Source organism: Ochotona curzoniae, unplaced genomic scaffold (assembly GCF_017591425.1).
Source record: "Ochotona curzoniae isolate NIBS_2020 unplaced genomic scaffold, NIBS_Ocur_1.0 contig_908, whole genome shotgun sequence".
Classification (NCBI taxonomy): Eukaryota; Metazoa; Chordata; class Mammalia; order Lagomorpha; family Ochotonidae; genus Ochotona; species Ochotona curzoniae.
In genome coordinates this window covers 6,832,246-6,858,861 of record NW_024466607.1, presented here as the reverse complement: position 1 = coordinate 6,858,861, position 26,616 = coordinate 6,832,246, and the positions used below count along the sequence as shown (strand labels likewise).

At 46.1% G+C, this 26,616-nt stretch overlaps 1 protein-coding gene across 1 annotated transcript; it reads left to right on the top strand.

Moving 5' to 3' along the window:
• The first annotated feature begins 1,410 nt into the window (after positions 1-1,410).
• LOC121166133 (uncharacterized protein C3orf20-like) lies at positions 1,411-26,577 on the top strand. Its single transcript, XM_040995259.1, has 15 exons — positions 1,411-1,907; positions 2,951-3,091; positions 6,622-6,741; positions 7,945-8,074; positions 9,094-9,375; positions 11,776-11,925; positions 12,353-12,473; positions 14,743-14,874; positions 15,556-15,679; positions 16,965-17,217; positions 19,200-19,503; positions 21,596-21,703; positions 22,798-22,940; positions 25,632-25,772; positions 26,370-26,577. Exons 1-15 carry the CDS (start codon positions 1,439-1,441, stop codon positions 26,431-26,433), a joined length of 2,682 nt encoding a protein of 893 aa, XP_040851193.1. The 5' UTR covers positions 1,411-1,438; the 3' UTR covers positions 26,434-26,577.
• The last annotated feature ends 39 nt before the right edge of the window (positions 26,578-26,616 follow it).

Genomic DNA, 26,616 nt, shown 5'->3' with positions numbered 1-26,616 from the left:
GAAGGATTGGCTCTGAGCGAACTGTGAAGGAGTCTTATGGAGTCTTGGTGCATAAAGTCAGTCAGAAGGTCATGGACAAAGACTTGAAAAAAAGGTTATATGCCTGCAGTCTACAGACAAGTGACTGCACACCAAGAGCATGCTTCCTCATCAGCAGAAGGACAGAGATGATGATCTCTGACCACAGGGTGGGCATGTGACGCAGACTGCGCTCCTGCTCCAGGAATAGATGATGTGTCCTGTAATGGCCAACCCAAGTTTGTTTCAGAGCGTATCTTTTGCTAAAGAAAAAGATGAGGATTGTCGGTGTAGAGGAGGGTCATGGATGTGCAACCAGGAAGGAAGGTTGTTGACATGTCTGCGTCTCTTACAGAAATGGTTAGAAGGAGCTGGCAAGAAGCCGCCTGCTTTTAGTAGGTAGCAGTAAGGCAAGAGTGCCAGTTTGGGCCAACAGGTGGGTCAAATAACAGGGACAGTTCATCCCAGCTGCCTCGAACTGAGGAAGTCCTCTGCTCTGAGCTTCTCTCAAGCCAACCATTCCTCTGGGCCTGGGTTTCTGATTCTCTTTTAGTCTTTATCCGTTTTGTAAGGTGTGAGATGAAGAAGTGATTTTTCAGTTGTATAAATGTATGTGAGGTGGACGTGTTCATGGAAAATGTTACTATCATGTTCATTTGGAGTAGATGAATGAAACTTTGAGATCCAGTTTCAAAACTTGAGAATATTTGCAGATTTTCCTAGTTGTTTTTGTGCTCATTCCATTGTTCCTTAAGCTACTTTTTTTCAAGCAGTGGCCTAAAAATAAACCATATTTTGGATGTCCATTATGTTTAAAATCACTATATGTACTGCTACTCATCCAACCCAGACAAGAACATGCTCATCTGTTGAATGTGCCTGTTACCACAAATGCCCAGCTGAGGAGCCTGAAGTAATTTTGCAAAATGCGAAAATGTTTATTATTGATTTCCTCCATATCTCAGGTGCAGACCTTCCTCCTTCAGATGTCTGACTACCTTTCTCCTTTCCCAGCCCTTCCATTCCCCCAGCCCCTCCGAGGTCCGACCTTAGGTACTCAGTTTGTATGACTCTCGCTACAGCTCTTATGAAACCTCCTCCCTCCTTTGCCCTTTCCAAAGTGACTCACTAATGAGTTCTCCCTGGCAGTGTCTCTGGGAAGATAAGGGAGGGGGAGCATGATTTTTGTCCTCCCACAGGTAGTGATCAATTGTTGCCTTGCCTCTGTGTATAGGAACCGCTGACTAAATGACCTGTGAGGGCCATTCCAGTACGTTCCAGCCTGTCTCCATGGCTTCTCCATAAGTAAGAACTTTGGCTCACTGCCACCTGTCTGTCAGAGCACTCTGACTCTCCATACCTGAAATTTCTGTTCTGTGAGACAGCCAGTATCACCTAGCAGTGTTGGTGCTTGGGCACCATGAGCGATTTCAAGAGTAACCGAGAACTGTACCTGCAGTATGCCGCCATGGCCCCCAAGCTGCTGGCCCACATCTCCAAACTTTTCACATACTTCAGGAAGAAAGGAATTGCTGTACCGAAGGGCATCAGAAACTTTTTTCAGATCACTTGGGATGAGCTCATCAGCACCCTTGAAGTACCTACACCATCAAAAATCCCAGGCCTGGAAATCAGCTTTGGATCCCCCACTGTGACACTGACAGAACCAGTCTCTTTGCAGGTTCCCACACAGAAGAAGCTGCCAATGCAAGCACTGCCACTGATACTACCAGTGGTTACCAGGACAACCAAACCCTCCCTCTCCCCTGGGCCACCCTGTCCCATGTCCTCCATCCAGGAGACTCTGGACAAGTTTCAGCGACAGTCCATCCACTTACTAACAGAGCTCCTCACTCTGAAGATGAAGGTTATGGTGGAGTCTGCATCTGGTAAGGCCCCAGGCTCTTCTCCTTTCTGGTACGTGTGTGTGTGTGTGTGTGTGTGTGTGTGAGAGAGAGAGAGAGAGAGAGAGAGAGAGAGAGCCATCCCGTATACAGGTACAGGTTGAGCATCCTTAATCCAAAGTTTAAGATCTACCTGAATGTAAAATCTTGATCACTGAGGTGATGCCACCAATGGAAAGTTCTAATATGACTTCATGTGAGGAGCCATAGTCAAAACACAGGCACACTAGAAAGGTTACTAAGTAATACATCAGGCTGTGGGTACCAGATGTATATAAAACATGGCTGTATTTTCTGTTTAGTCTTGAGTTCTTTCCCCAAGATACTTCAGACATGCTGGAATCCAAAAATGCCACCCATCAGAAACATGGCCAGATGCAAGCATTTCAGATAGAGGATGTTCAATTGCTGTATCCCAGAGATGTACTATGTATGACATCCTCAGGTCTGCTCAAGGATCAATCTTCCCTCTATCACTGCCAAGCACTCTCCTGTTTTCCTCCCATTCTAGGCCTAGAGTAGAAGGTTAGCACAGAAGTGTGAGGTCAGACATGTTGGAAAGTAGTTTGTGGTTTTTCACAAGTAGAAAGCTCTGAGGAGAGGGTGATCTGTGAAGTTTGCAAATCTGGACGTTCCATTGATACGTGGCCAGATAAACCAGTGCAGCCAGAACTGGGGGAATTTAGGAGAACCAGGCTGCCTCCCGAGTGAGGGCATCACCCAGTACCAAGGCTGGGACCTTGAACAGCATCCCTAGTTGAGCCTTTCCAACACTTCATCGCTTCCAAAAGCAGGAGCCTTAGTCCCTAGCCTGCTCACAGGGAGAGAGACATTCAAGGGAACAGGGAGCAGAGTGCCTCCTGTTTGCATCTTGATGCTTGAGACCCTTTCATTAGGAGCCCTCACAATTGCTTACTCCAGGATTAGATTTTTCTCTCTTATCTCCTGGGGAGTTTACAGAGATTCTTTTCTAGATGCATCTGCCCTGCGTTGGAAAGAAATTATTTAACCCTCAGTCATTTTTCTAGTTGGTGCCAACCCCCAGGATATCTCCAGGCGCTTTGTGGAAGCCAGTCAGCTGCTGCATCTCAATGCCAAGGAGATGGCCTTTAACTTCCTGATTGGCACAGTCGGAAGAAGTGGCTACAATGAAGGACAGACAGGGAAAGGTAGGTACTCAAGCTCCTGCTGTTGGGTGAAAAGTTGAATAATATTGACAGCAATACCATGGAAACATAGAATTCCCAGTTGGAAAGTTGGACCTTTCTATGAGTCAGAGTAGATGTGGAGTAACAGGCTTCTCAAATGCTACAGGTAATTAGCACAATTAGATAGATTAGGCCAATTCCTGTGGCGAGCAGGACGGGGTATCTCTGTGCTGGGAAGTGTCTGTGCCTTAGAGTCCAGCACTTCTAGATCACTCACTGGAGTTGTGCTTCTCAAACTATCTGCGGTGAAGGACTGATTTTATAGTACACAGTCTGTTTGGACCAGTCCTTTTATAAAATGCTGCAGTCAGATTGTTGCAGAGGTCTCTCATGCCTACCTTGGTGTTTGTACTCACTTGGTCATGGCCTGTGTGTGCACAGGCTAAGGTAAGAGTCGCCCTGCCAGAGATTGTTACACATATGTGCAGTAAATTCTCTGTGAAATTGTTCAGAATGGCAAAAAATACAATGGAAACAATCTAAGTGTCCATCAATGGGAGAAAAATAATTATTATCAATTTATACAGCAAAACATAGTGAGCAGCGAAGATGAATGAACCATCGAAGCACACATTTTAGTACAGACACATCTGGAAAAGTAGAGTTGATCAAAGGAAAAAACCAAAGTTATGAAAGTTTAAAAGTGCAGATAATAATGTATTATAAATACATTTTATACAAAGTTCAAGCATAAAAACATTCAAGGGACAATTGAAGGGAGTGGTCTCTGGAGAAGTGGAATGCGTGGTGGGATGTGGGAGAACTCAGGTCAGTTAGATCTGTAATATTTTATTTCTTAGGTTCTTATGGTTAACTTAGTGGGTGTATGTATTGATGTGGGGTGGGGACACTAAACTCTACCCTGCAGCACATTTCAGCTGTGTATGCTGTAGTATTAGTCACCATGCTGTTACATTTTTCCAGAATTTTGTCATTTTATAATTGGTAGTCCATGCCCTCTGACCCATTTTCTCTATTTCCCTGTCTCCCAACACCTGACAAGCACAGTTCTACTCTCCATAAGTTCATCCTTTTTAGATCTCATACATAAATGAGGTCGTGTAGTACCTTTCAGCCTGTACCTGGACCGTCATGTCCTCCTTATTGTTAGAGATGAGGTTTCCTTCTTGTTTGAGGCTGAATAGTATTTGCTGTATATGCAAAAAACATTCTGAATTCACACATGCTGATGCGTGTTTTCTGCATTTTGACTGCTGTGAATAAGGCTGTAATGAGCATAGTGTAGCAACTCTGTCTTGAACAGACTCGTTTCATTTCTTTGGATATTTACCCAGAAGAATGGTTGTTGGAATGTGTGGTTGTTCAGTTTTTAATTTGTTTTGTTTTCCCACGTGGCTGTACCAGTCTGCACTTCCACCAACAGTGTACTAATGTTCTGTTTTCTTCACATGCTCACCATCACTTCATTTTTAATAACAGCCATTCTAACATGAGGTGATACTACCATTTGGATGTGAGCTGATGTCTCGCTGTAGCTTGATTTGTGTTTTCCTGACATGTTAATGGATTTTATTCCGTTTCTATTAGCATTGACACTTGTTAGTTCTCATATCTCCTATGTTAGGAGTATGGAAAATAATCTAGTTTCAACATTTGGGTCCTTAGCAAATATTATTTTTTTAAATGTTTTATCATCCAGTGTAGAGTGCTGATATATTTTATTCATGAAATCAAATTTGCCATTTTTCACTGAATTTGAATTATTGATGTAAAGTGGATTGAATGACATTTTCTGGCAATGGTTTTGTAACTTATTTGGGGTTAAAATGTCATGGGACAGCTGGTCAGTAAGTAAAGGGACTGGCATTGTGGCACAGTGGATTATATCACCTCCTGTGATGCCTGCATCCCATACAAGTGCCAGTTTGAGTCCCAGCTTGTTCCACTTCTGATCCATCTCCTTGTTACTATGCCTATGAATAGGATAAGACCTGGCTGCTGCTGCCGTCTGGTTAGTAAATCGGTTAAAGGAAGGTATCTTCTCCCTGTCCTTCCCTCAATCTTAATAGCTTTTATAACTCTTGGTGGCTGAAACTACTCCAAAAGGCAGAGCCCTGGTGCCTGACTATAAAGCTCCTACAGAGAATAAAAACATTCCTCGCTCAGCATGCCAGCCTTTGAGATTGAGTTAGATTGTGTTGTTCTGTGATTTTATTTCTGAAAGTAAAACTTGCCATAAATTAGAGGTCATTTTCCCAAAATAAAATCCTTTTTGTATGATGTTATACAGTTTTCAGTACTGATGTATACATTGCATTGCTTTTTTCCCCCAAACGTGTTTTTTTTTTTATTGTTGTTTACATTGTATTATGTGGTACAGTTTTATAGGCGCTGGGGATTCCCCCCACCCTTCCCATACCAAACGTGTTATTTTAATTTCAATGAGTTTGAAGAAACTTTTATAACTTTATAACTCTGCCCTTCAAATGAATAAATAAATCTTTTAAAAAAATGTTAAGAAATTAACAGAAGAGTAAAATTATTTAATGCAAAGCAAAAGTATACCTCAAGAAGGAATGCTGGCACACTGAATATGAACTCCTTACCCCAGTAAGGTTTGAGGCCATCCCTCTGTGTGTGTGATGCCTGAGGTAGGGCTTAATTGAATATTTATAAGGGACAACTTTTACCCTGTTTTGGAGGTTTCCATAGTGTCATGATGTCAGACGTACGACTGGAGTAGGAATGTCAGGCAAGGTAGTTTTATTATGATGATATTAATCAGCCACAGATCATCTTGGGGACACAGTCAGCAAGAATATTAGTTCCGTTTGGCCAGCACTCCATCTGAGTGGGAGTTTGATAGAAACTGCTTTTCTGCAGTATGGAAAACTAGAGTGGGAAGTTTGAGCAAAGCTGTGGGGCTGCAGGGATTACAAGCGCAACTCCTCCTTGCTGGCTACCCCTTTGCTTGTATCAGATTTATATCTAATGAATGAACTATTTACCTGTGACGGTGAGAAGAAGCAAACACCAAGGTAAGATTTATGTAGAAATAATGAAGATTTTTGACTAGTAATGAGAGTGCTAGGTTGTAATTTGTAAATAGCCCCATATCACATGTGTCTCTAAAGGTGGTGTCATTCTGCAACAGACCAGTATATTGATAAAAGGGAAAGGAACAACCTTTACTTCCCCTCCCAAGGTTTGTTCTCTCAAGCTGGTCAGCAATAACATCAGCATTTCCCATTTTTATTATGTCACCTTTTGACCCTGCTTTGCCCTCACTTTCTTCTTGAGAAATAAATGGAGCTGGAAGCACTGTACAAGGGACTCTTAAAGATTTCCTTTAATTTACATGATTCCTTGCTGTGTATTGAGAAATTCCTTTCTTCCTGGATCCGGCGGTTTTTTAACAATAGGATATTTAGAATATCTTGTCCATTATATGGCCAGAAAAGTTACATTTCTGACTTAGAAACTTAAAATTTATTGAAGAAAATGAAAAATTATTCTTTCTTCTTCTGCAGAGTCCCCTGTGAATTACTCTGCCTTGGGTGTGAACTCGCCCTACCAGCTGACTTACCAGCCTTCCACAGCCTGTCTGAGCTTTTCCCTCTCAACTGGGAGGGATATCAAGAAGAAAATAGGTGAACATGGTTTCCAGTAAGATCTCATGGCCCTCGTTTAGGAGGACAGGAGGGTGGGCTAGAAGCTTGGAAGGTTGTTGTGCAGTGGCTGTGGGTTCTGGGGTTGAGGAGAGTGAGTCTTCTGGTATTGAAGGGTCGTAGCTGCCCTGGCTGGAGACCCAGCAGAGACTGAGCCAGATTGTCTCCCTGGAGAGAAGCCCTGGAGCCCCACCACCACATGGTCTCATCATTTCCATGTGCCCATGCCCCCCAGTCACTGAAATGCACTTCCCCTCCCTGGCACCTCCCTCCACGCTGTCCTCCTCCTCCCTCCACTAGTGGGTCCCAAGCCCACCCAGGCTACTCAGGGACATGCTGTCTAGTTCCACTGCAGGAGGTGGGGCACTTTGATTGTGAACAGAGGGATTTGGATCCCCCAAGGAACAGACTCTAGCTGTGTCCTTATTTGGGCTGGGGTGTGAGGGCAGGGGAATGCACTCCTAGTGACCAAGGAAGACATATGCAGAGGAGGGCACATGGAGCAGATGGAGGCAGATGGGATCTAGCAGCAGAACAGGAAGTGTGCAACCAGCAGCTTCGGGAGGGGCAGAGGAGCCAGGGCTGTGGAGAGCCCTCCTGGTGGGCTGTGAGGACAGGGTGGGAGGGAGGTCAGAGGAGGAGGGGAGAGTGGCACTGGCTGAGGTGCAGGGGGGCGGGAGGGCAGCACTCAGACTGTCCCGTTGCTTCCCACAGATGCTGCAGGTAAGATGCTGGAGGTTGAGAAGTGTGGATGCTTCCCGCCCCTGCCCTGGCTGGCCTGGTGACACGCCTTCCTGTGGTCTCACTCTCCTTCCTGGTAAAAGGGGGTGGTGTGGTGTGGGGTCACAATGTGCCCCTATCTGGCCACCACTCAGCTGGTTGTGATGGTTATTTGTTCTTTTTGCTTCCTGGCCATGTCACTCCTCTGTACTAACTGGTCTCACATGCCCTAGACAGTGGGCTCGCAGTTGATGTCTGTTCTGTGGGTGACCAGCCCCTGACTGCTGTCCCTGTGGATCCCGAGTGCCCTCCCCTCTGCCATGTGGCTCTGATGTTCAGGGATGCTCTCCTTGGAATATCGCTGGCCCCTGTGACCAAGTGATCACAACATCCTGGGATCCCACCTTCTACAGCTCCTCTCTGACCCTCCTTTCCCCCCTGCCCGCTTTGCTTCTTCAGCTACAGGCAAATCCAAAGCTATACAAGATGTCTTCTCACCACTTCCTCAAGTAGTACTAGTGTCTCCTGATAACATCGAGTTCAGGGATCCGTGCCCTGAGGCCTGGGAGAAGCTGAAGAAGTTGTGTTGCCACATGTGAGCAGACACAGCAGTTGAAATAGAGGAAATCATGAAATAGACACAGCAGTTGAAATAGAGGAAATCACTTCTGGCTGAGGGCACCAAAGGGGTAGTTGGGAAGTGTGTGAATCCTACAGGGGCCAGCAGCTGCCTGCTACTGCCCATGGTAGCCTCAGGAGTGGCATCCCAGGAGTGGATGCATGTTCTGGTCCTTCCACCCTGACCATCCTTTCTATGTGATCTTGCTGCAGCCACAGCGGGAAGACAAGGCCAATGCCCACTTTGCAGATGAGGAAACAGAGGCAGCCCAGATGGATGAGGAGTTGCCCGGGTTCCCTCAGCTCCCCGGGCCTCAAGCAAAGGGCCTTCACCTGCACCCTGTGCCACCTCCCAGTGATGCCCTCCCTGTGGCTCCTTACCATTTGCGGCTTTTGGGTCATGACATTAAATTTCTTAACATCGTTTGTCAGGTTCTCTACTACAAAGGAAAAGAGGAACCTCTCCTTGCTCCCTCTCCCCGGAAAACAGACAAGGGTAGTTAATGGTATTGATGGTGTTGGTCCCACGAGGCCTAGCACATTATCAGCATAAGAACACAGACCCTAAAGGATTTAAGAACCTATTCCCATGTAGTATCTCAGTCAGATAAGGCAGGTGTGTCTGCCAGGGGAGGAGGTCACTGGGCCAGAGCGTATTTCATGTAGAGCCGCCCAGCTGCCTCCTGACTGTGACCTCCTCAAAGAAGGCTCTCTTGCCCTGGAATTGAGGATTAGGAGCTGAGCAAAGTGTCAGCTGCCCCAGACCCTTTCTGCACACAGTCCCACCTCTTGGTCCTTACCACCAGAGTCAGGAGAGCAGTTAGGTAAGTGCTGGTCTTGGAGGGTCCCAGAACAGTCCTAGTGCTCCCCTAAAGTGCTACATATCAGGGTGAGGGAGGATGGGTTAAGACTGGTACTGAAGGGAGCAGGCAGGGAGTGGGATGGGACTGTCTGGAGAGTGCAGCCTCGTGGTGACAGACACACTGATCTCTTCAGAGAAGCTGAGCGAGCCGCCTGGAAAGGGAAGGACATCTCCTATCCGATGATTGTCCGCAACTATGGGACAAAGGCGCACCTTGAGTCTGCATCAACCCACAAAATGGAGCTGCAGACCCTAACTTCCTATCCCTCTCGCACAACGAGTGCTCACAACTCCAATCCTGGTCTTCGTCATTCTTCAACACAACATTCTCACTGCAAACATCCTCAAAAGCAGAAGGTGCCCAAGAAACCCGTTAAGTTGCATTACACCTTCTTCGACGGCTCCTCCTTCGTGTAGTATCCTTTTGTGTGGATACTTGGGCCCGGCACGGTGGCCTAGTGGCTAAAGTTCTTTTGTGTGCATGCCTGCTGTTCCATCCCATAATATTCTAGGGCTTCAAACAGTATGGCGATTTTCTTAGGATTTTTCATTCCTTGAGAAGCCTGCCAATGGGGCTTCCAGATGTTATGAGTTTGTCCAGGTTCAACTCAGGAGGATCAAAGTTGGAGTGCCCAAGTTTAAACCCTTTTGTTCCATTGAGACCAAAATGGGTATACCCCACCCTGGCTTCCTGTGCAAGGCAGGAAATACATCCGTAGTCAGTGTCCTTGAAGTGAAAGCTATGAAAAATGTATCTCTGGCCCCAGGTGATGCTTGCACGATATCCTGGTTATATAGGGGAATCTTCATATTTCCCTCTGCTGAACTGGGAAGCCTCTCGTCCTTGTCTTTTCATCCTGAGCGTCCACATAGTCCGAGAATAAGCCTTTTGCTGTTCAATTTTGTGTGGGTTTACGGACATAGCTCTAGCTATATTCCAGCATTAACATGTAGAGTGGCAGGAAAGGCCACATTTTCTCTGAGATCTCATGAAAGCTATAGACCTTTTTCTCAGAAATATACACTTACCTACTGAGGACTCATTATTAGATCCTGTTTTCCTAGAGGCTGTTTTGCTAAGCTCTTACATAAAAATAAATCTGTCTTCATGTTCGTGTGTCTTTGGTATATCTAAAATCCCCAAGCCACAGTTGGCGTATACTAGTAATTTCAGCCCCAGAACCATCCAGTATCAATTGTACTTATTTACTCATGCTGCTATAGTTGTATCTCATTGTGGTTTTGACGTGTATTTAATGTTTTGTGATGTGGAGAATGTTTTTATGTGACTTTTCTGGTAGATCTTCCATGGAGAAATGTGTATTCATGTCCTTTGCTCATGTTTCAATCTATGTTTTTAAAAAATGAGTTATAAAGGTTTATTATGCATTATGGATACTATACCCTTAGCAGGGATATGATTTGTGAATGTTTCTTCATACTATAACGTATCTTCTCACTCTCTTTGCAGTATCCATTGATGAAAACAGAAGTTTTTGTTTTGGTGAAGTTGTTTCCCATTTTTAAAAATATTTTATTGATTTTGCCTTTTGGTTTCATATCAAAGCATTACTGAATCCAAGGTCACGAAGACTTGCCTGTATTTTTTACAAAGAGTTTTGTAGTTACAACTCTTACATTTAGGTATTTGTGTTTGGGGGCGTATGGTATGTGATACCGTTCCCGTTTCCATCTGTGAGTGTAGATATCCTGTTGCCCCAGCACCACTGTTAAACATGACATTGTTTCCTCCATTGAAGATCTTGGCATCCTGGTCCAAGTCAGCTCACTGCAGATGCATGTGTTTCATTTTTGGTCTTTAAATTCTAGTCCATTGGTCTCTCCATACTCCTATCAGTACCTCACTTTTTTTTTTTTTAATTGTAGCTTGTGAGTTACTTTTGAAATCAGGAAATGAGTCCTTCTACTCATTTAGAGGATTTTTTTGAGATAATCCTGATTATTTGTGGTCCATTACAACTCCATATAAGCAATTGGATGGGAGCATTCCCTTTCCTTTCTGTTTCAAATTAAGAAAAGCAGGAGGACAAGAAATATTCTGGTTCTTGGAGAATGAATCTTGACTCTAAGTTTCCTGTGGTGTGTGATAGGGCAGATCATCCTGGTTTTCTTAGGACTTTTCCTGAGTTTTGCACTGAAAATCTTATGTCCCAGGAAAACTGTTAGACCTAGGTAAATCACTCATCTACTCATCTATGAAGCAGAGAAAAAAAAAACAAACAAGGTGTTAGAAATATGAAAATGGTACAGGAAGGAAGGCACCCATGATGCAGTTGGGTTCCATAATCAATTGTTACTATGCATGTGCAGGGCGGGTCTTTCAGGATGCAGAATGCTGCACCTAAAAGCTAACACAGTGGGTCCAGCGCGGTGGCCTAGTGGCTAAAGTCCTTGCCTTGAATGCACCGGGATCCCACATGGGCACCGATTCTATATAATCCTGGTAGCCCCACTTTCCCATCCAGCTCCCTGCTTGTGGCCTGGGAAAGCAGTCGAGGACAGCCCAAAGCCTTGGGACCCTGCACCCATGTGGGAGACCTGGAAGAGGTTCCTGGCTCCTGGCTTTGGATTGGTGCAGCTCCAGCCATTGTGGTCACTTGGGTAGTGAATTATCAGATGGAAGACCTTCCTCTCTGTCTCTCCTCCTCTCTCTATATATCTGACCTTGCAATAAAAATAAATAAATCTTTTTTTTTTTTTTAAGAAAGTTAACACAATGATTTGTAGATGTGTTTCCATGAGGCATAGGAGAGCCAAACCTGGGAAGTTAAGTTCTACTTAACCATTTCTACCAGTTACCCTTCTGGAAACATTGCCGCATGTCAGATCCCCACATGCTGCAGAGAGCGAACCATCACCTACCTCTACAATGACCTACCTCGTTCCCTCCTGGCCCTGTTCATTGCAGATAGCCAGGGTTACGTTCACTACAACGTAAAGACCTGGTAAGTGCGTTTGGGGGAATTCCCTTCCCCGTAAAATTATCTCTCTGGGACTGAAGTGGTATCTAGCAATCCCTGATTATAAGAGGGGCCAGGCAAAGTCCAAATGTCAGTAATGCAATGAAGCAGGGCTGATGCAGTGTCTGCAAAAGCATGGGGATGGTGAGGCTTGACCTTTCCTTGCAGGGGCCATGTCATAGTCAGTTTGAAGAGCAACTCCCCAAGTCCTGTTGTATCTCTTTTGTTTTGGTTTAAGCCTCCGTCAGCTTTACTAGACTCCAATGGTATTATCATACCATGTGTTGAGGGGCTGTGGACCATATTTGGCAGGGCAGGTGAGACTGCTTGCTGTCCCCACTTACAGCTTGTACTGATGGAGGGCATCCTTCTGAGGCCTGGTAGTAGCCTCGTATTTCTGTGTCTCTTCTAGCTGCCCATATATCTTGGTTTTGGATGAGAACGGTGGGAGCACCACTGACCACAAAGGCTACCTAGTTCATAAGTGGAGTTGGACTTCTGAAACGGAGACTTTACTCTCACTGGAATATATGGTAGGTGGGGTAGCACAGGAGGGGTGGTGATGAACACCATTGCCCAGCTATGGCCTTAAAAACCTTCTATGGGCTGCCCAGCATCAAGAGACAAAGTGTACCTGTAAGACAAGAGTCTTTCACCTCAAGGAGCTTTTAATCTCATTCTGAGGTTCTTAAATTGTTATGACAGAGAAAACTCCTATCCCTTAATTAAGTCCCTAGATATACTCACCAATCACAACTGGGTCTGACTGAAGCCAGGAACCTAGGCACTCAATCTGATCTCCTATGTTGGTGGCAGGAACCCTACTGAGCCATCATGGCTCCCTTCTGGGGTCTACGGTAGCAAGAAGCTGGAGTCAGGAGGCAGAGCCCAGCACCACACCCAAGAACTCCAGTGTGAAATGCTGGTGTCCTAACTGCTAGGCTGAATGCCTGCTCCCTAGTTAAAAAGTCCCTTATGTTATGAAATAACAGTGGTCATGATTGATAGATTTACTTTCATTCCCTATAGGTAGTAGAAATAAAATCAATTTTATATTGATCTCCAAATTATTTTTATAAATTTACTGTCTATGAAATTGAAATACCTAAGAGTTAGTTTGGATTGTAGATTTAAACTTTTTTCATTCATTTGTTATTCATCAATATGTACTAAATGATATAAAAGCATTAAAATGTAATTAATTCATAAGGTTATGTGCTTATAATTTTCATTCAGAGTATTTTTCATGAATAGCACTCTGACGCTCTTAGGTATTTTTGGAGTGCATATATCAGGACTGGGTCTCATCAGTTGCTGATGCCTGTACAGTGGACATTATGTCCAGATGCACATGAGGGCATGAAGGTCAGCTCATTCAGGCCAACAAAGGATATCAGCTGCCTTGTTAGAGGATGGAAAGCAGAACAGGTTGGAACACTTGCCTGGCCAAGCTTTGCAGCACGTTCATGTGTCTGTGTATGCACTAAGATGGGCTTTGTCAGCCAGTAGACCCTGGAAAGATTTTTCAACCCTGAAACAATGAAATTGACAATGTCTTAGGGCTATCAAAATTACTCACATAACACCCCCAGAATGCTCTTCCCAATGTTGAGTTCTCTGGGGCATCATCGAAGCATCATCCCTCATTCCTGAGTACTCATATAATTTGACAGAAAAGAGTAGCCCTCTTCCCTTCCTTCCTTGCAGACAGAGGAGAAAAACAAACAAACAAAAAAGACTGAAACATGTGCCCCACCCACCTTCTAATCTGACCCTGTCCACCCTAACAGCCGATATGGGTATGCATCCCTCTCAGCAATATAAACAGTATTAAAAATAAAATTAAAAAAAAATCTGCACATTGTTGTAAGAGAGTTTATGAGCTGGCATTGTGGCAGACAGAGTAATGCCATCATCTATAATACAAGCAGACCATGTGCACACTGGTTCACAGCCAAGTAGCTCTGCTTCTGATCCAGCTCCCTGTTGATGGCCTGGGGAAACAGCAGAAGATGGCCTGAATGGCCCCGTCACTCACATGGGAGATTCAGATGAAGCTCCTGTCTTGAGCCTTGCTCAGTCCTGGCCATGTGGCCATTCCTTATTCTCTCTTCTATTGCCCCCTATGTGTAACTCTCAAGTAAGTAGAGCATCTTTAAAAGTTTTTTTTTTCTTTAAGATTTTGTTATTATCCTTAGGCTCAGAGAGCTAATTTCCATAAAATAGCTCAATTGACAATCCCTACATTGATATTTAATTTGTCTGACTGCAGAACCTCGACTCTCTAAAACCCTGAATTTGTGCATCTTTCTAGAAGTAGGACAGGACAGAATATTATCTCTCTTAAGTGAGAGTGAACAACAGGTCTGAATATGTAAAAAAAATGTGCAAGTCTTGTGCTTTCAGGGTGCTGTGAGGGACTAGCATCTAGATTACAGAGTGTAAGGAAGGTACTCATTGTAGAGGATATTGATCTTTGGGCCAAAAACTGGAATAACAGGAGAAAATGCAGAAAGAAAATGGGCATGTATTTGCCCTGGTTCAGGGACATGCTGAAGTGTGTGTAGGCAAGAGGGTATTGTAGGTCAGGGAGAGCAAAGACCAAGAGAAGCACAGTCCAGCTGACTGCACATGAAGGCTCTTGGGTAGGGACACTGTGTGGAAGTAACACTGTGCTTGTGAAACCATGTCCTGTTCTTCTACAAGCCAAGAGGTGTTTTGTGTTTCAGACTGGGTCCAGAAGGGGTAGGGAGGGACAAGGGAAATAGGAATCTTAATAAGAACTGATTTCCTCATCTGCAGGTGAATAAGCAAATGAAGCTAACAATCCTGGGAAAGGAATGTATCACAGTCACCTTCACCTCTCAGAATGAGACAGTAACACTGAGTGTATCAGCCAAAAAATGTCCCCACAAGACATTGCACAATAAACGGGTAAGGCAACCCAACCCCATGGCATCTCCACATGAGTTGCCCTTCACATCCCAGGGCCTTTGTACATATCCTCCAGGAGCCTCCCTTGCACAGATTCAGGGCAGACAGGATAGGAATGAACAGATGTGGAAGTTTAGAGAGCACAATCACTGATGGCTGAGGAGATCAGGGAGAGACTTTCTGGAGAAAAAGTCTGACCCGGTTACAATTCACTCTGGAGTCAGAGTCTGGGTTTACCTTACCAATGAAATACTGCTGGTGTCCAGAGCAGATCTTGTGTCAAATTTCCTGGAAAACAGTCTTGGATGTTGAGGTAAATGCACAGGAGTCTGTGGCAATAGCCTCATTGAGGTGAGGGTTTGGGTTCAATAGAGGTTGAACTCCAGGGCAGACATAGCAAAGGATTCTGGATCCCTTAGAAACAGGGATAACCTTTTATATCAATCCTGAATTGAAACAAGAGGCCTGGGTCTGTTATGTCCTAGTCAATTTCTGTAAGTTTGGCCATGGATAGTTTTTTGGCAGCTTCATCTGGGCTGTTGTGCAGGAATTCATTGGGCTCGAAGGAGAAAGGTGGCTTCCAGGTGGAACACCTAAATTAGAACATGTGATTGTCACTGGGCTTCACAAATGGCTCTTTAAGGGCAGTGGCAAGCACTCTTTCTCTTTGCTTCTGTCAAGCTAACACACAGAATCAATGTGATGGATGACAAGCTATCTATGATGAGCCGAGCCTTGAATGAGCTCAGGAAGCGTTTTCAGAAGACCATGAGTTTGTTTACGAATTCTATCTTGATGGCAGCAGGTAAGGGAGCAGAAAGTGGGGAAGGCCTATTCAATGGCTTCTCAATCTTTACCATTGTTATGTGATGAATATGAAACATATAGTCCTGGCACGGGTGTTTCCTAATTTTAAATAGGAACATTGGGCTCAGGTTACTCGAAGACTTGGCCTGAGACCACCCAGCCAAGAATGGTGAACTTAGCCAGCTTTGACTTTGAACCCTTACTTCATGTGTTTTGATGCGTCCCTGTGATTGTCTTGTTTTCCGGCACCTTCCATTGTCTTACTACTTGGTACCTTTCACCTTCATCATTTTTCACCTCCCTCTCCCTCTCAAACATAATCCATTTCTGGCCCCCATTTTCTTGGCTTCTATGAAAGGTGTCACTTGGTAGAGAGAAAAGCAGTGACCTCCCTTGCCTGTCCTGTTAAACCCCAGATCTCACCCAGGCCCAGTGAGCGTGATGCTGGCACCCGGTGACATCTCATTTCTCCTAACTGCTGACAGACATGGAAGCCAGAAGACATTGACCTTGCTCTGTGAAACACCCTGACTGAGCACCAAGAGGCTGTGCTTCCTGCATACAGGCCTTCTTGGGGATTCTCTGTACTCCTCGAGACTGTTCTGTATCTTAATTCTCACACTACTTCATACCTGTTGTAGTTATAAATCATACTATTTAGTATGACAATTATTTCTTGTTTGTCTCCTACATTATACTCTTACTGGTATTTTTCAGAAACCAGCATCCTTTCCTTGGTTTACCTCTATATGCGCAGCACCTGTATTCAACAAATGTAACAAATGTTTTTATAAGTAAAGAAATGATAGATATTTATACCCAGAAATTTTCTAGTTTGGAAGAAAAAGAAAAACAAGCATATAAATATACACAGTACTACAAAGAAAGCAGATGAGATTGGTGTAACCCTAAAGCCAGGAAACAGCATTCTCATGGAGGGGAGGGACGCAGACCAGGAGTGCTTCCTGTGCCTTCCCTGGGTTGGACGAAGGACACAGAACTGAATGAACCTGAGCCACTTGGGCAAAGTAAGGTTGAAGCTGGGATTTCCAAGAATAAATAGATGTAATATTTATATGTTCTTACATTCAGTTGGTGTTATCTCCAGCTATACTAAGGTCAGGGCACTGGGCTAGACTCAGGCAATCCGGGTCGAGGAATCAAGAAGGGAAGAAGGGAAATGGGGATGGGATGACGTGGGCTGTGCTATTTAGGGCTTGGGAAGAAGGGCAGAGAAGGGCCAGCCATGAAGGGAAAGTAACAGTGGTGTCTTTTGTTAACAGGTCTGCTCACCATAGACTATCCCCTCATAAAAAAAGAGGCAGAATTTGATCAATTTGGGTTGAAATCTGGATCTTTTCTCAAGCAGGATACCAAACTAGCTTTTTTCATAGAAAAACCTGTTTCACCACCTCAGTCAGCTCAGCAGGAATATTCACTGGAAGAACCTTCAAAGGAGAAGCCTGAGCATGTTCCTGTGAGCTCTGCTAGAAAGAAAACCATCAAAATTGCAACCAAAGCCGTGGGCACAGCCAGGTTAGCTTAATCCCCATCTGTTCCGTGAGCCCCGAGGGCTGTGATGTGCAGCAATATTCAATAGCTAAGCAAACAGCTGAAGGCCCTACCTCTTGGAGCGTACCTTATACAGATAGAGCAAGATAAGAAATGAACAGATAAATTATTAAAATAATGTTAGGTAGTGATCCAGGCTTGGAAGAAAAATAATGGGTAACATGTTAGAGAAGGTATTTGCTGTCTGTCAGATCTGGCCAAGTTGTTTTTTTCTGGGCAAACTATGAATGCTTTTTACGTTTTAAAGTACTTGAATGGAAAAAGATCAAATGAGTATTTCATGACATTTGAAATAATCTGATATGCAAATGTCACTGAATACAAAAGTATTATTGGAGCATGTATCCACACATTTACATATCTTCTGTAACTACGTTCTGACCACAGTTGAAATGTGGACTGATTTTGACAAATGATCATCAGGCTGGAAAGATCTACCTGACTCTGAATAGAAAATGCTGGATGACCCCTGGGATTGATTAGGTGGTAGGAAGTAGGGCAGACTGTTTTCCATTTTGGAAGAGAAATCAATAAAGGCAACTGGGGATGATATTTAAACAGAGCTCTGAAGGATGAGAATGGGATATGGGAAGGGAACTTAGGGAAAAGGATATAGCAAGTGCCAAAACCCTAAGCAAAAGCAGGTTGAGTGTGTGACAGGAAGGTGACCAGTGAGACTGGAGCATTGGGAAGAAGGGGACAGTGGTGTGAATTGAGATCTGGCTATTGGTTGGCAGGGATTTGCTCAAGCAGCCTTATTAATGTTAACTTCCTTAATTTAAGGAGGAATGTATTATAAACTGATTTACCTTACTTTTTTTTTTAGCATAACATAAACTATGTTTTTAACTCTTTTAAAAATATTTCAAGAAAATTTGGTGACTCTTCAGAGGACAGTGCTGTGATTTTCACCTATGACCACCAAGAAATCAAACTTTCTTTTTTTTTTTAAGATTTATTTATTTTTATTGAAAAGGCAGATCAAATTACAGAAAGGAGAGGGGATGGAAGGATCTTGCAACTACCAGTTCACTCCCCAAGAGGCTGAAATGGCCAGAACTGAACTTATACAAAGCTAGGAGTCAGGAGGAGCCTCTTTTAGCCTTCTCACGTGGGTGCAGGATCTCAGGATCTCGGGCTATCTCCCACTGCCTTCACAGATCACAGGCAGGGAGCTGGATGGGAAGTGGAGCAGCTGGGACATGAACCAACCACCCATGTGGGATCCCAGAGTGTGTAAGGAGTTGAGCCATTGCCCTAGGCCCTAGGCCCAAGAAATCAAAATTTACTAGCTCCCTTGAAGCCTCATGTCCTCTTGCAGTCACCAACCCCTTTTCCCTCCCGTGATGGAAGATTTCCAACACAGTGATTACTTTTTCTTATTGTTATTTTACAACTTTATTTAAATGATCTATTTGGTGCATCTTTGGTATCTTGCTTCTGTGTGTGTGTCTGTGTGTGTGTAACCTTCAATAACATGGGGTCAATTCTGTGCAGAACAAACTAAAGAGAGGGCAGGGAAGAAAGCGCAAGACCCACCAGAGGCTGATCAGAAATGAGGGAGGCTGGGACCACAACCTTTGGAGTGGAAGACAGAAGTGGTTAGATCCTAGCTCTGCCTTGAATGTATCCAGGAGAGACTTGTAATAGATGGTGTGGGACATGGGTGTGGCCAAAAGCAGTGAAGGAGGCCTCCAAAGCATCTCTTGACTGTATGGATGGGTGAGGAAGTGACTTGTCATTCCTGTTTTGCACCTGAAGAAATGCAGCCCAGAGGGGTTAGAGGTCCATTGAAGGAGGAGCTGCATGTTGGGAGTGGAGACTAGACTAACCTCTGCCTGCAACCCAGCCTCTGCAGTGGGTCCTTCACTCCTCTGGTATTCTGAGGGCAGTGCCCTGTGCCCTGTCCAATGAGAGCCCCCTGGCCAGTATGCTCTTGCTTGCAGAGGGAAGACCAAGGAGGTACGCAGCTCCACCAGGTGGGTGGCCTCGCCCTCAGACTGCCCACTGATGCTGCGGAAGCTCATGCGCAAAGAAGATGCCCGAGCCGGCTGCAGGTGCATAGCCAAGGTGCCCCTGGTGTCTGACTTGGAGCTGGAGCGATTCCTGTCTCTGCCCCGAGACCCCAACCAGGTTCTTGTGATTGGGATACTCTCAAGCCAGAACCCCAGCAGCACAGCCCAGCTCAAGTGGCTTCTGGACACGCTCTATAGACACCAGCAGCGGGGCCGTGGCTCACCCTGTCTCCAGGTAGGTCTGGGCCCAGTGAGGAGATCCCAAGGGACAAGGGTAGGAAGGTGCCTTTGGAACTGTGTCCCCTCCCCCCTTCTCCACCTACCTTTTATCCTGGTGTTAGAATTCACTGAGAAACTTAGTTTATTTTTGTGCTGGGAACTTTGCATATACTTCCCCCAAACACACACACACACACACACACACACACACACACACAGAGTATGTGATCTTTCTTACCTCTTCTGTTTTCCCATCCTCTTATCCCAGGATAAATGTCAGAACATCAGTGCAGACACTTCTGATGAGCTTTGAGACAAAGCCAGACACTGTCCTTTATTTCTGGGATACTTAATCCACTGATGTTTATTTATAAGTTTGTGTATCTAGAGAAGATACATTGGTTACCACTGTCCTGGGTATTCATAATTGGTTAGACACTTGCTGACATTGTCACCTGCCTTTCACTCAGATACCAGCAAGGTCTTGGAGGAGCTCCAGCTTGGCTGCAGCTATGACAGGCTCCAGAGCCCTGTGGCTGGGCTACTGTGAGAATATAGGAGCCCAGAAACTGGTGCCTGCTGTTTCCTGGAGCTCAGATAGGGCATTCCTGGATGTTTGGGGTTCAGGCAGGTGGTGAGTGTCCCTGGAAGAGGCAGTGGTCTTTGTGAAGAGAGACAAGGGAAGCAGGCTACTGATAGTGAAGTCCCATGGGGGACTCGGGGTCCAAGAAACTCCTTCTATGTGCTGGCCTTGGCTCTCTGTCACAGCGTTCATCATCCTCTAAGTTTGCAGTAATTCCTGGCAGTCATAGCACAAATAAGGGCCAGTCTTAACTCCAGGCACAGTGCAACATTGGATGCCAAGTGAGTTGAGTGTCTATATAGTAACTTCTTTCAGGCCTTTTATCCCCCTTTATTCTGTAATCCATTGTCTGCCTGGGCCCCATTATAGCTTCCTGAGTTTTTAGGGATGCCCTGGGAGTGGATTTGCATAGATACCCTCTCCATCTCCTCCTCCCAGGAGTGGCCCTTTGTTGACCATCACTTGCTCACCCTTGGACCCATACTCTGGCCATTGCCAGGAGTTCAGTGTTTTAATCATTTCTTGTCCTGTCTCATTCCAAGATGGTACAAAGTCAGCCCTGGCCTATACATCAAACATGCAGTTGTTTTCTGGAGTCAGTTCCCACTGACTCCAATTCAGCAGATGTTCATTGAGTATCCGCCCTGTGCCCATCTGTGAAAGGACACAAATAGCCTCTCCCTGGTGGGAGCTAGCAGGTGACTTTAGTTAGCCTAGGGACTATTTCTTCAGTCCAGTTGTCCCTGAGCAGTCATAGTCCAGTTCAGTGCAGCCTGAAGACAAGGCCTGACCCAAGGTGGTTGAACTCCTGAAGGAAGGGCACTAGGAAGTGAGTACAGGGATGGAGTTCCAGATTTCACAAGGGCCTGGGTCCCACTTTAGAATATCATTGGGTAAAGCAAGCTATTTTCTGGTAACAAGAGCATGATGAGCTATGGGTATTACTGCTTACGGGGATAGGAGGTCACCTGGAGACACCTGGAAACAAAAGGCAGCTAAAGCCAGTGAGTTTGCAGCATTAGTGGATCCATAACATCCAGAGAAGGGAGAGGAAGGAGGCCAGCTTTGATCTGAACCAGCACCCCTTACCATGAGGAGTGGGCCCTGTTAAGGTGGTCACACTAGGTTTAGTGACAGGGAAGGTCCAAAGGGTAGCCAGCAGAGGAATCCTTTAAGCGGATTGCTTTGCATCTTCAGACCTTTGCAGGGCTCCTACCAGGGCAAGAACAAGAACTATCACTTTCTGTGGATACAGAGAACCAGGACAGTGGATGTCATGTGGTGTGGGGAAGGATGGGGTGAGGGGCTGTTATCTCTACAAAGCCTTTCTCCAGAGATAGTGCTAAACTGAGCCAGGGCACATCCTCTGGGGTCCCCTAGCAAGAAAGTCCTTAAGCAGGTGTGGGGTGGAAAGAATTACAGCAATCTGGGACTGGGAGGAACATAGCCTAGCCATGAACATAGTACAACCAAGAACATGGTCATCCAAGTGCTTGCTCTTGACCCCACACTCCTGTGTTGGCAGTGCTGGCATGACCCCTACCGCCTACTGCAGTATGACCTGGACAGCCCCCTGCAGAAGACCCCTCCCCTGTTGGTGAAGAAGCATGCTGTGGTGCAGGGCATGGTCTTGGTGAGTTGGAGACCTGTGGGAACATCCTGGCCCGTGGCCTGCCCTTGCAGAACCATGGATGTGGAAGGAAGGGGAGGCAGGGGCCTTATAGGATCCTTTCTCCACCCAGGCTGAGGCTCAGAGAGCACAAAGACAGAGCCACCCAGCTCCTAATCCAGCTGGAGCCCACACATCCCCATCTCAGGACACTGGGATGACTGATGGCAAACCCATAGAGTCAGATTCTCACCATCTGTTAGTTTGTAGTTGACCTTGTATTCAGAAGAATATATTGGAAAAGTTATGCTTGTTTATTACAGAAAACTTAGAAAATAGGATGTAGAAAAATAATTACATTTCCTATTTCTCAACTCATGTATTAATCTGATAGTGATGCATAAATGCCCTGGGCACCCACTGGTCCACACCTACCCCATGTATCAGTGTCTGGCCTCTGTGGTCTTTTTCTATATGGATACTTACTTAGGGTCCTGCTTTGTAAATCCAAATCCCATAAGCATTTCCCCATAGCCACATAACTGCTAAGAGTTTACCATTTCCTCTTTCTTTTCTCATTGCTTTTATCTTAAACATCAAGGTTAGGTCTACTTGGGGGAGGGACTAGATGGGCTGATCGTGCATGAACATATTGTGATGGATATCGTTGCACAGAACTATTTGGACAGGTGTTATGGAAAACAATGTGCAGATGATGGAGGTACAAAGGGCCCTGTACCATGGGACAAGTTGAACATTGCACCCCCCCAAGTGGGTAGGGACACGGCAGTGAGATGGCTGTAGGCTGGTGACTAGGAGCTCTCTAGTGGTGAAGATACCCTCTGGCTCCAGTAGTCTGGAAGCGTTTATGTGTGAGATGACATTGGAGCATGTTCACCCAACAGGAACAAGTAGGTCTCTTCTGTGGACCTAGGCCAGGGGCCAGGACAGGCACAGCTCTCTGGACAGCTTAGGGAGACCAGGCCCGTTCCCAAGCTACCAAAGGCCAACGTTCTCACACAGGTTCTGAGGGGGCACTGGCATTGTCCTCCAAGCCACAGAACTCCCCATTCTATAGTCCTTGCTGCAATACGAATGTGTTCCTTGTCTGCACACAGATGTTTTCTGAGGGGAAACTCCTCTTCGGGGGCCGCGTGTTCAATGGATATGGCCTGAACAAGCAGAATCTGCTCAAACAGATCTCCCGCACACAGCAGGACTGCAAGATGGGCTACTTCCTCCCAGACAACTACAAGTTCAAGTAAGACAGGAGAGGCCCAGAGAGGGAAGGGTTGGGACGAGAACAGCCTGGGGCTGTGAGATGGGCTCTGTTGGGGAGCAGGTGGTGAAAGTGGTGAGATGGGCATTGAGCAGAGCTGAGGAAGCAAACCTCAGCTTGCAACACATGTTGGAGAGACTGCAGCAAGAGAATGTGACAGAGGGCAAAGCAGAGAGAGATAAGGCAATAGTGAGGAACACATGAGGCCACTTGCAGATTTCTTTGGGACACAAGTTTGGATAAACAATGTTTTTGAGGAAGGGACATGGGCACCATGTCGCAGTGCCAGTGTCTGATGGGCAGTCAAGTAGGGACAGGGATGGATGGGCAGAGGCCCCAGCTGCATCCCTGTCCCTCCCTGTGTGTACTTCCATGCCTGCTTGTGTTGGGTATGCCATTTGGACCACATGGTCATGGGTCATGTATGATGTAAGCTCAGGCCCCTGGGAGAGGAAAGGCTAGCTTAAGTCTTCTTCCAGACTTCTGAGTTCAGGCTTTTTTTTTCTTTTAAACTAGATAAGGCCATCTTATTAAGAACTTTTTGAGCCCAGCCCTGGTGAGGAGATCATATGTAGGTCTGACACACATCTGGGCTCAGTCACGGCCTGGCCTTCAGGACATGCTGCTGTGTGTGATGCAGAAGGTGAGCAGCTTCTAAAGGCCACACAGTGCAGTGCAGTGAGACACTTACCCAGTCAGGAGTCCCCAGGTGCAGGACAGTGCCCAGCTTGCAGGGCTGCTGTGTGTTTGTTAAGGAGCTTTTTCAAGTTTAAATCAACCAAGCATATATAGTTGGTGTTGCCTGTGACTGTCCCCCAGGCTCAAAGCCAAGCAGTGCATCTCACATGGCTGCCTTAGTTTTCAAGGAATCTTGATTCCAATCTCACCCCAAGGTACTTGGTTTATGCCGTGCCAGGACACAATGCTGATGAGGTTTGGGGGAAATTCACTCCTATAAGGACCATGGAGGTTGTGCATTGGAGAAGGATGAATTGGGGTGGCGGTGGGGGTGGGGAGGGATTCTCTAGATAAAACAGCTAGCCTGCCCCCTGCTCTTCCTTCTCTGATTCCCCCTCTGCCATGACCTCTGAAAACAGCAGGGACTGACTGACAGCATTTCTGATTCCAGACGTCCCCCCTCTCCCTTTAACTGGAACAAGAACTCTGGGGGTCCTTGCCCTGCTCTGCAGTGACATATTTAAAATGGTCACCTTGATTTTCTGCACTCCCCTGTGGGGCTAGGGCAGGAAATGGATACAAGGAGGAAAGGAGAAAGAGGTGTTAGCTTGCCAACTGTGGACATTGTGAATAGTGCCACACTCAGGAATCCTGTCGTGGTATTCTGCATTTTTAATTTTATTTATTTGTTTTTTCTGCAGAGTCCTTGAAATGATGAAAGAAGGTTCTTGTTTTTCTTGTCTTGCTGTCTCCTTACTGGCTCTTTAGATACACTGGGCCCCCACCACACTGTGCCTTGCTGTAAACCTTGGCAGGAGAGGGTTTGTCATGGGCGGTCTGCTCACATCCAGCCTAGCCCAGCCCAGCTGGATCACTGCAATGCCACATCGGGTCCTCTGCCCGAGAGCCCTCTTGAGCTCCCTGCACTGGCACCTCTCCCTCTTTGGGAGTCCAGCTTCATCTGCAGCTGTGAGCACTGTGTTCTGAATGTCCCCTCACCATGGATGAGCTGACTTTCTGACTCCCCAGGTAGTAATATGAGGAGACGTGACCTTTGGGAGTGGTTAGGTCATGAGGGTGGAGCTGTCCTGAATGAGATTAATGCCCTGGTGAAAGAGGCCCCAGAGAGAGCAAGACTCTGCCCAAGAACCTGAAGCGAGCCCTCACCAATATCCAGTGGGCCAGCCTCCTCATGCTGACTCCAACCCTCCAGCCCTGTGAGAGTGTGGGCTGCATTAGCCACCCAGCCTGGGGTATTTGTTGTGGCAGCCCAAACAGTTGAGACAAAAGCTGCTGCTAGCAGAGTGTGATTCAGACACAGACCCTTACTGTCTCACAGCTCTGAGGCTGGGAACCTGAGAGGAAGTTGGAGACAGGGTCATGCTGCCTGTGACAGTGTGAGTCCCAGCCTCTCTCAGCTTACAGTAGCTCCTTGGCATGTGGCAGCTCAACTCCCGTCTTCCCGTAATATCTCCCCAAGTGTCTATCTGTCTATCCACTTTTTTCTAGCAATATCACACTAATGAGATTGAATTGAGGGCCAGCCCACTCCAATATGACCTCATCTTCACAAATTTCATCTCTAATGACTGTTGAAACCAGGTGCCATTTTGGTGTCCTGGGAGTGACAACATTACCATAGGACTTTGAGGGCTCCATGCAGCACACACCTCTATGCAGCGTGATGTAACTCCCTGGTCTCTTGTTCTTCCTTTGCTCAATCTACCCAGCCCTCACACCCCATCTCAGGCATTTCCACCTGCCAGTTATATAGGTACGGCTTGCACAGGAGTGAGGACTAATCATTCCTTGGAGAGAAGCCAGGGAAGCTGACCTCCCGTGGGTCCCAGGGAGGTTAGAGTCTCCCTTCCCTATCTCTCCTCAGGAGGAGGAGCAGCCATGCCCTTGCCCTTGGCTCTTGACCAGGTGGTACACTGAAGGTCCCTCTGACTCTGCCACTGCTGAAAAGTGCCCTCGCCCATGTCTCCCCTGCAGTTCATCAACCACTATCCTGAGCCTGGAGAGTTCTGGATCAACTAGGAGAGCCTTGTCGGATGATTTTGAAGGAAGCTTCTCCTCATTGGTCACAGGAGAGGAGGAGGTAGAGAAGGAATCTGCTGCTGAAGTGGCCAAGAAGTAAGTTACCATTGACCTGGGATGGGTAGAGTGATCATGGCTTACAGCAGGACCACTGGCACTGCCACAGGTCACAAAGGTCACCGCAGGTCTGTGTGGCCTTGAGCTGGTCACTTCCCCAGACACGTGCCACTGTATGACATTTGGCTGATTTTATAGACACAGTGTCCAGCTTGGCATCTAGGTTGCCTCCTGTGGTCCCTGAGTGGTCTAGGGAGTGATTGGTCAAAAGCACAGCCTTTTACTTGACTTTGTAGCAAATCCCACAGCCATACTCACCTACCTAAAAAAAGTACAGATTTTCTTGATGTCTCTCTAGACAAGAATTATGCTGACCTTGTCAAAAATCCACTAGCTTGGTGGTTGGCATGGGAGCACATTTCTCTGGAACATAGGAAAGTCAAACACGAGGCTGTAGAAAGGGCAAAGGTGCTGTTGGGCCCCGAGTTTGAGGAACAATCAGGCAGCATCACAGGTATAAAAGAGAGGGCCATGGCCAGTTGTGCCCAGGCCTGGCCAGACCTCCAGGCTCTGTTAAGGAGACCAGCTCTTCTGACTCACTCTATAATACATGCTTTTTGTTTTTTTGCTATTTAGGATGAAACAGCTTGATATGGCGTTACGTCCTATCAGCAAACTCAGAAGGGGCAGTAAGAAGTAAGACGTGAAAGAAACAGGCCTGCAAGAAATGATGCCAATGCTGGTGACCACCAATGCCCTTCCCCACACCTAGCCAATTCCTGGCTCCTCAGTGTCCAGTCCTCCCCCTTAAGCCTCGATTCTCAGTGTAATAAACCAGCAAGCTGCCTCCAGTGTCTGGGTGAGGCTGTGGGTTGCCTGGAAC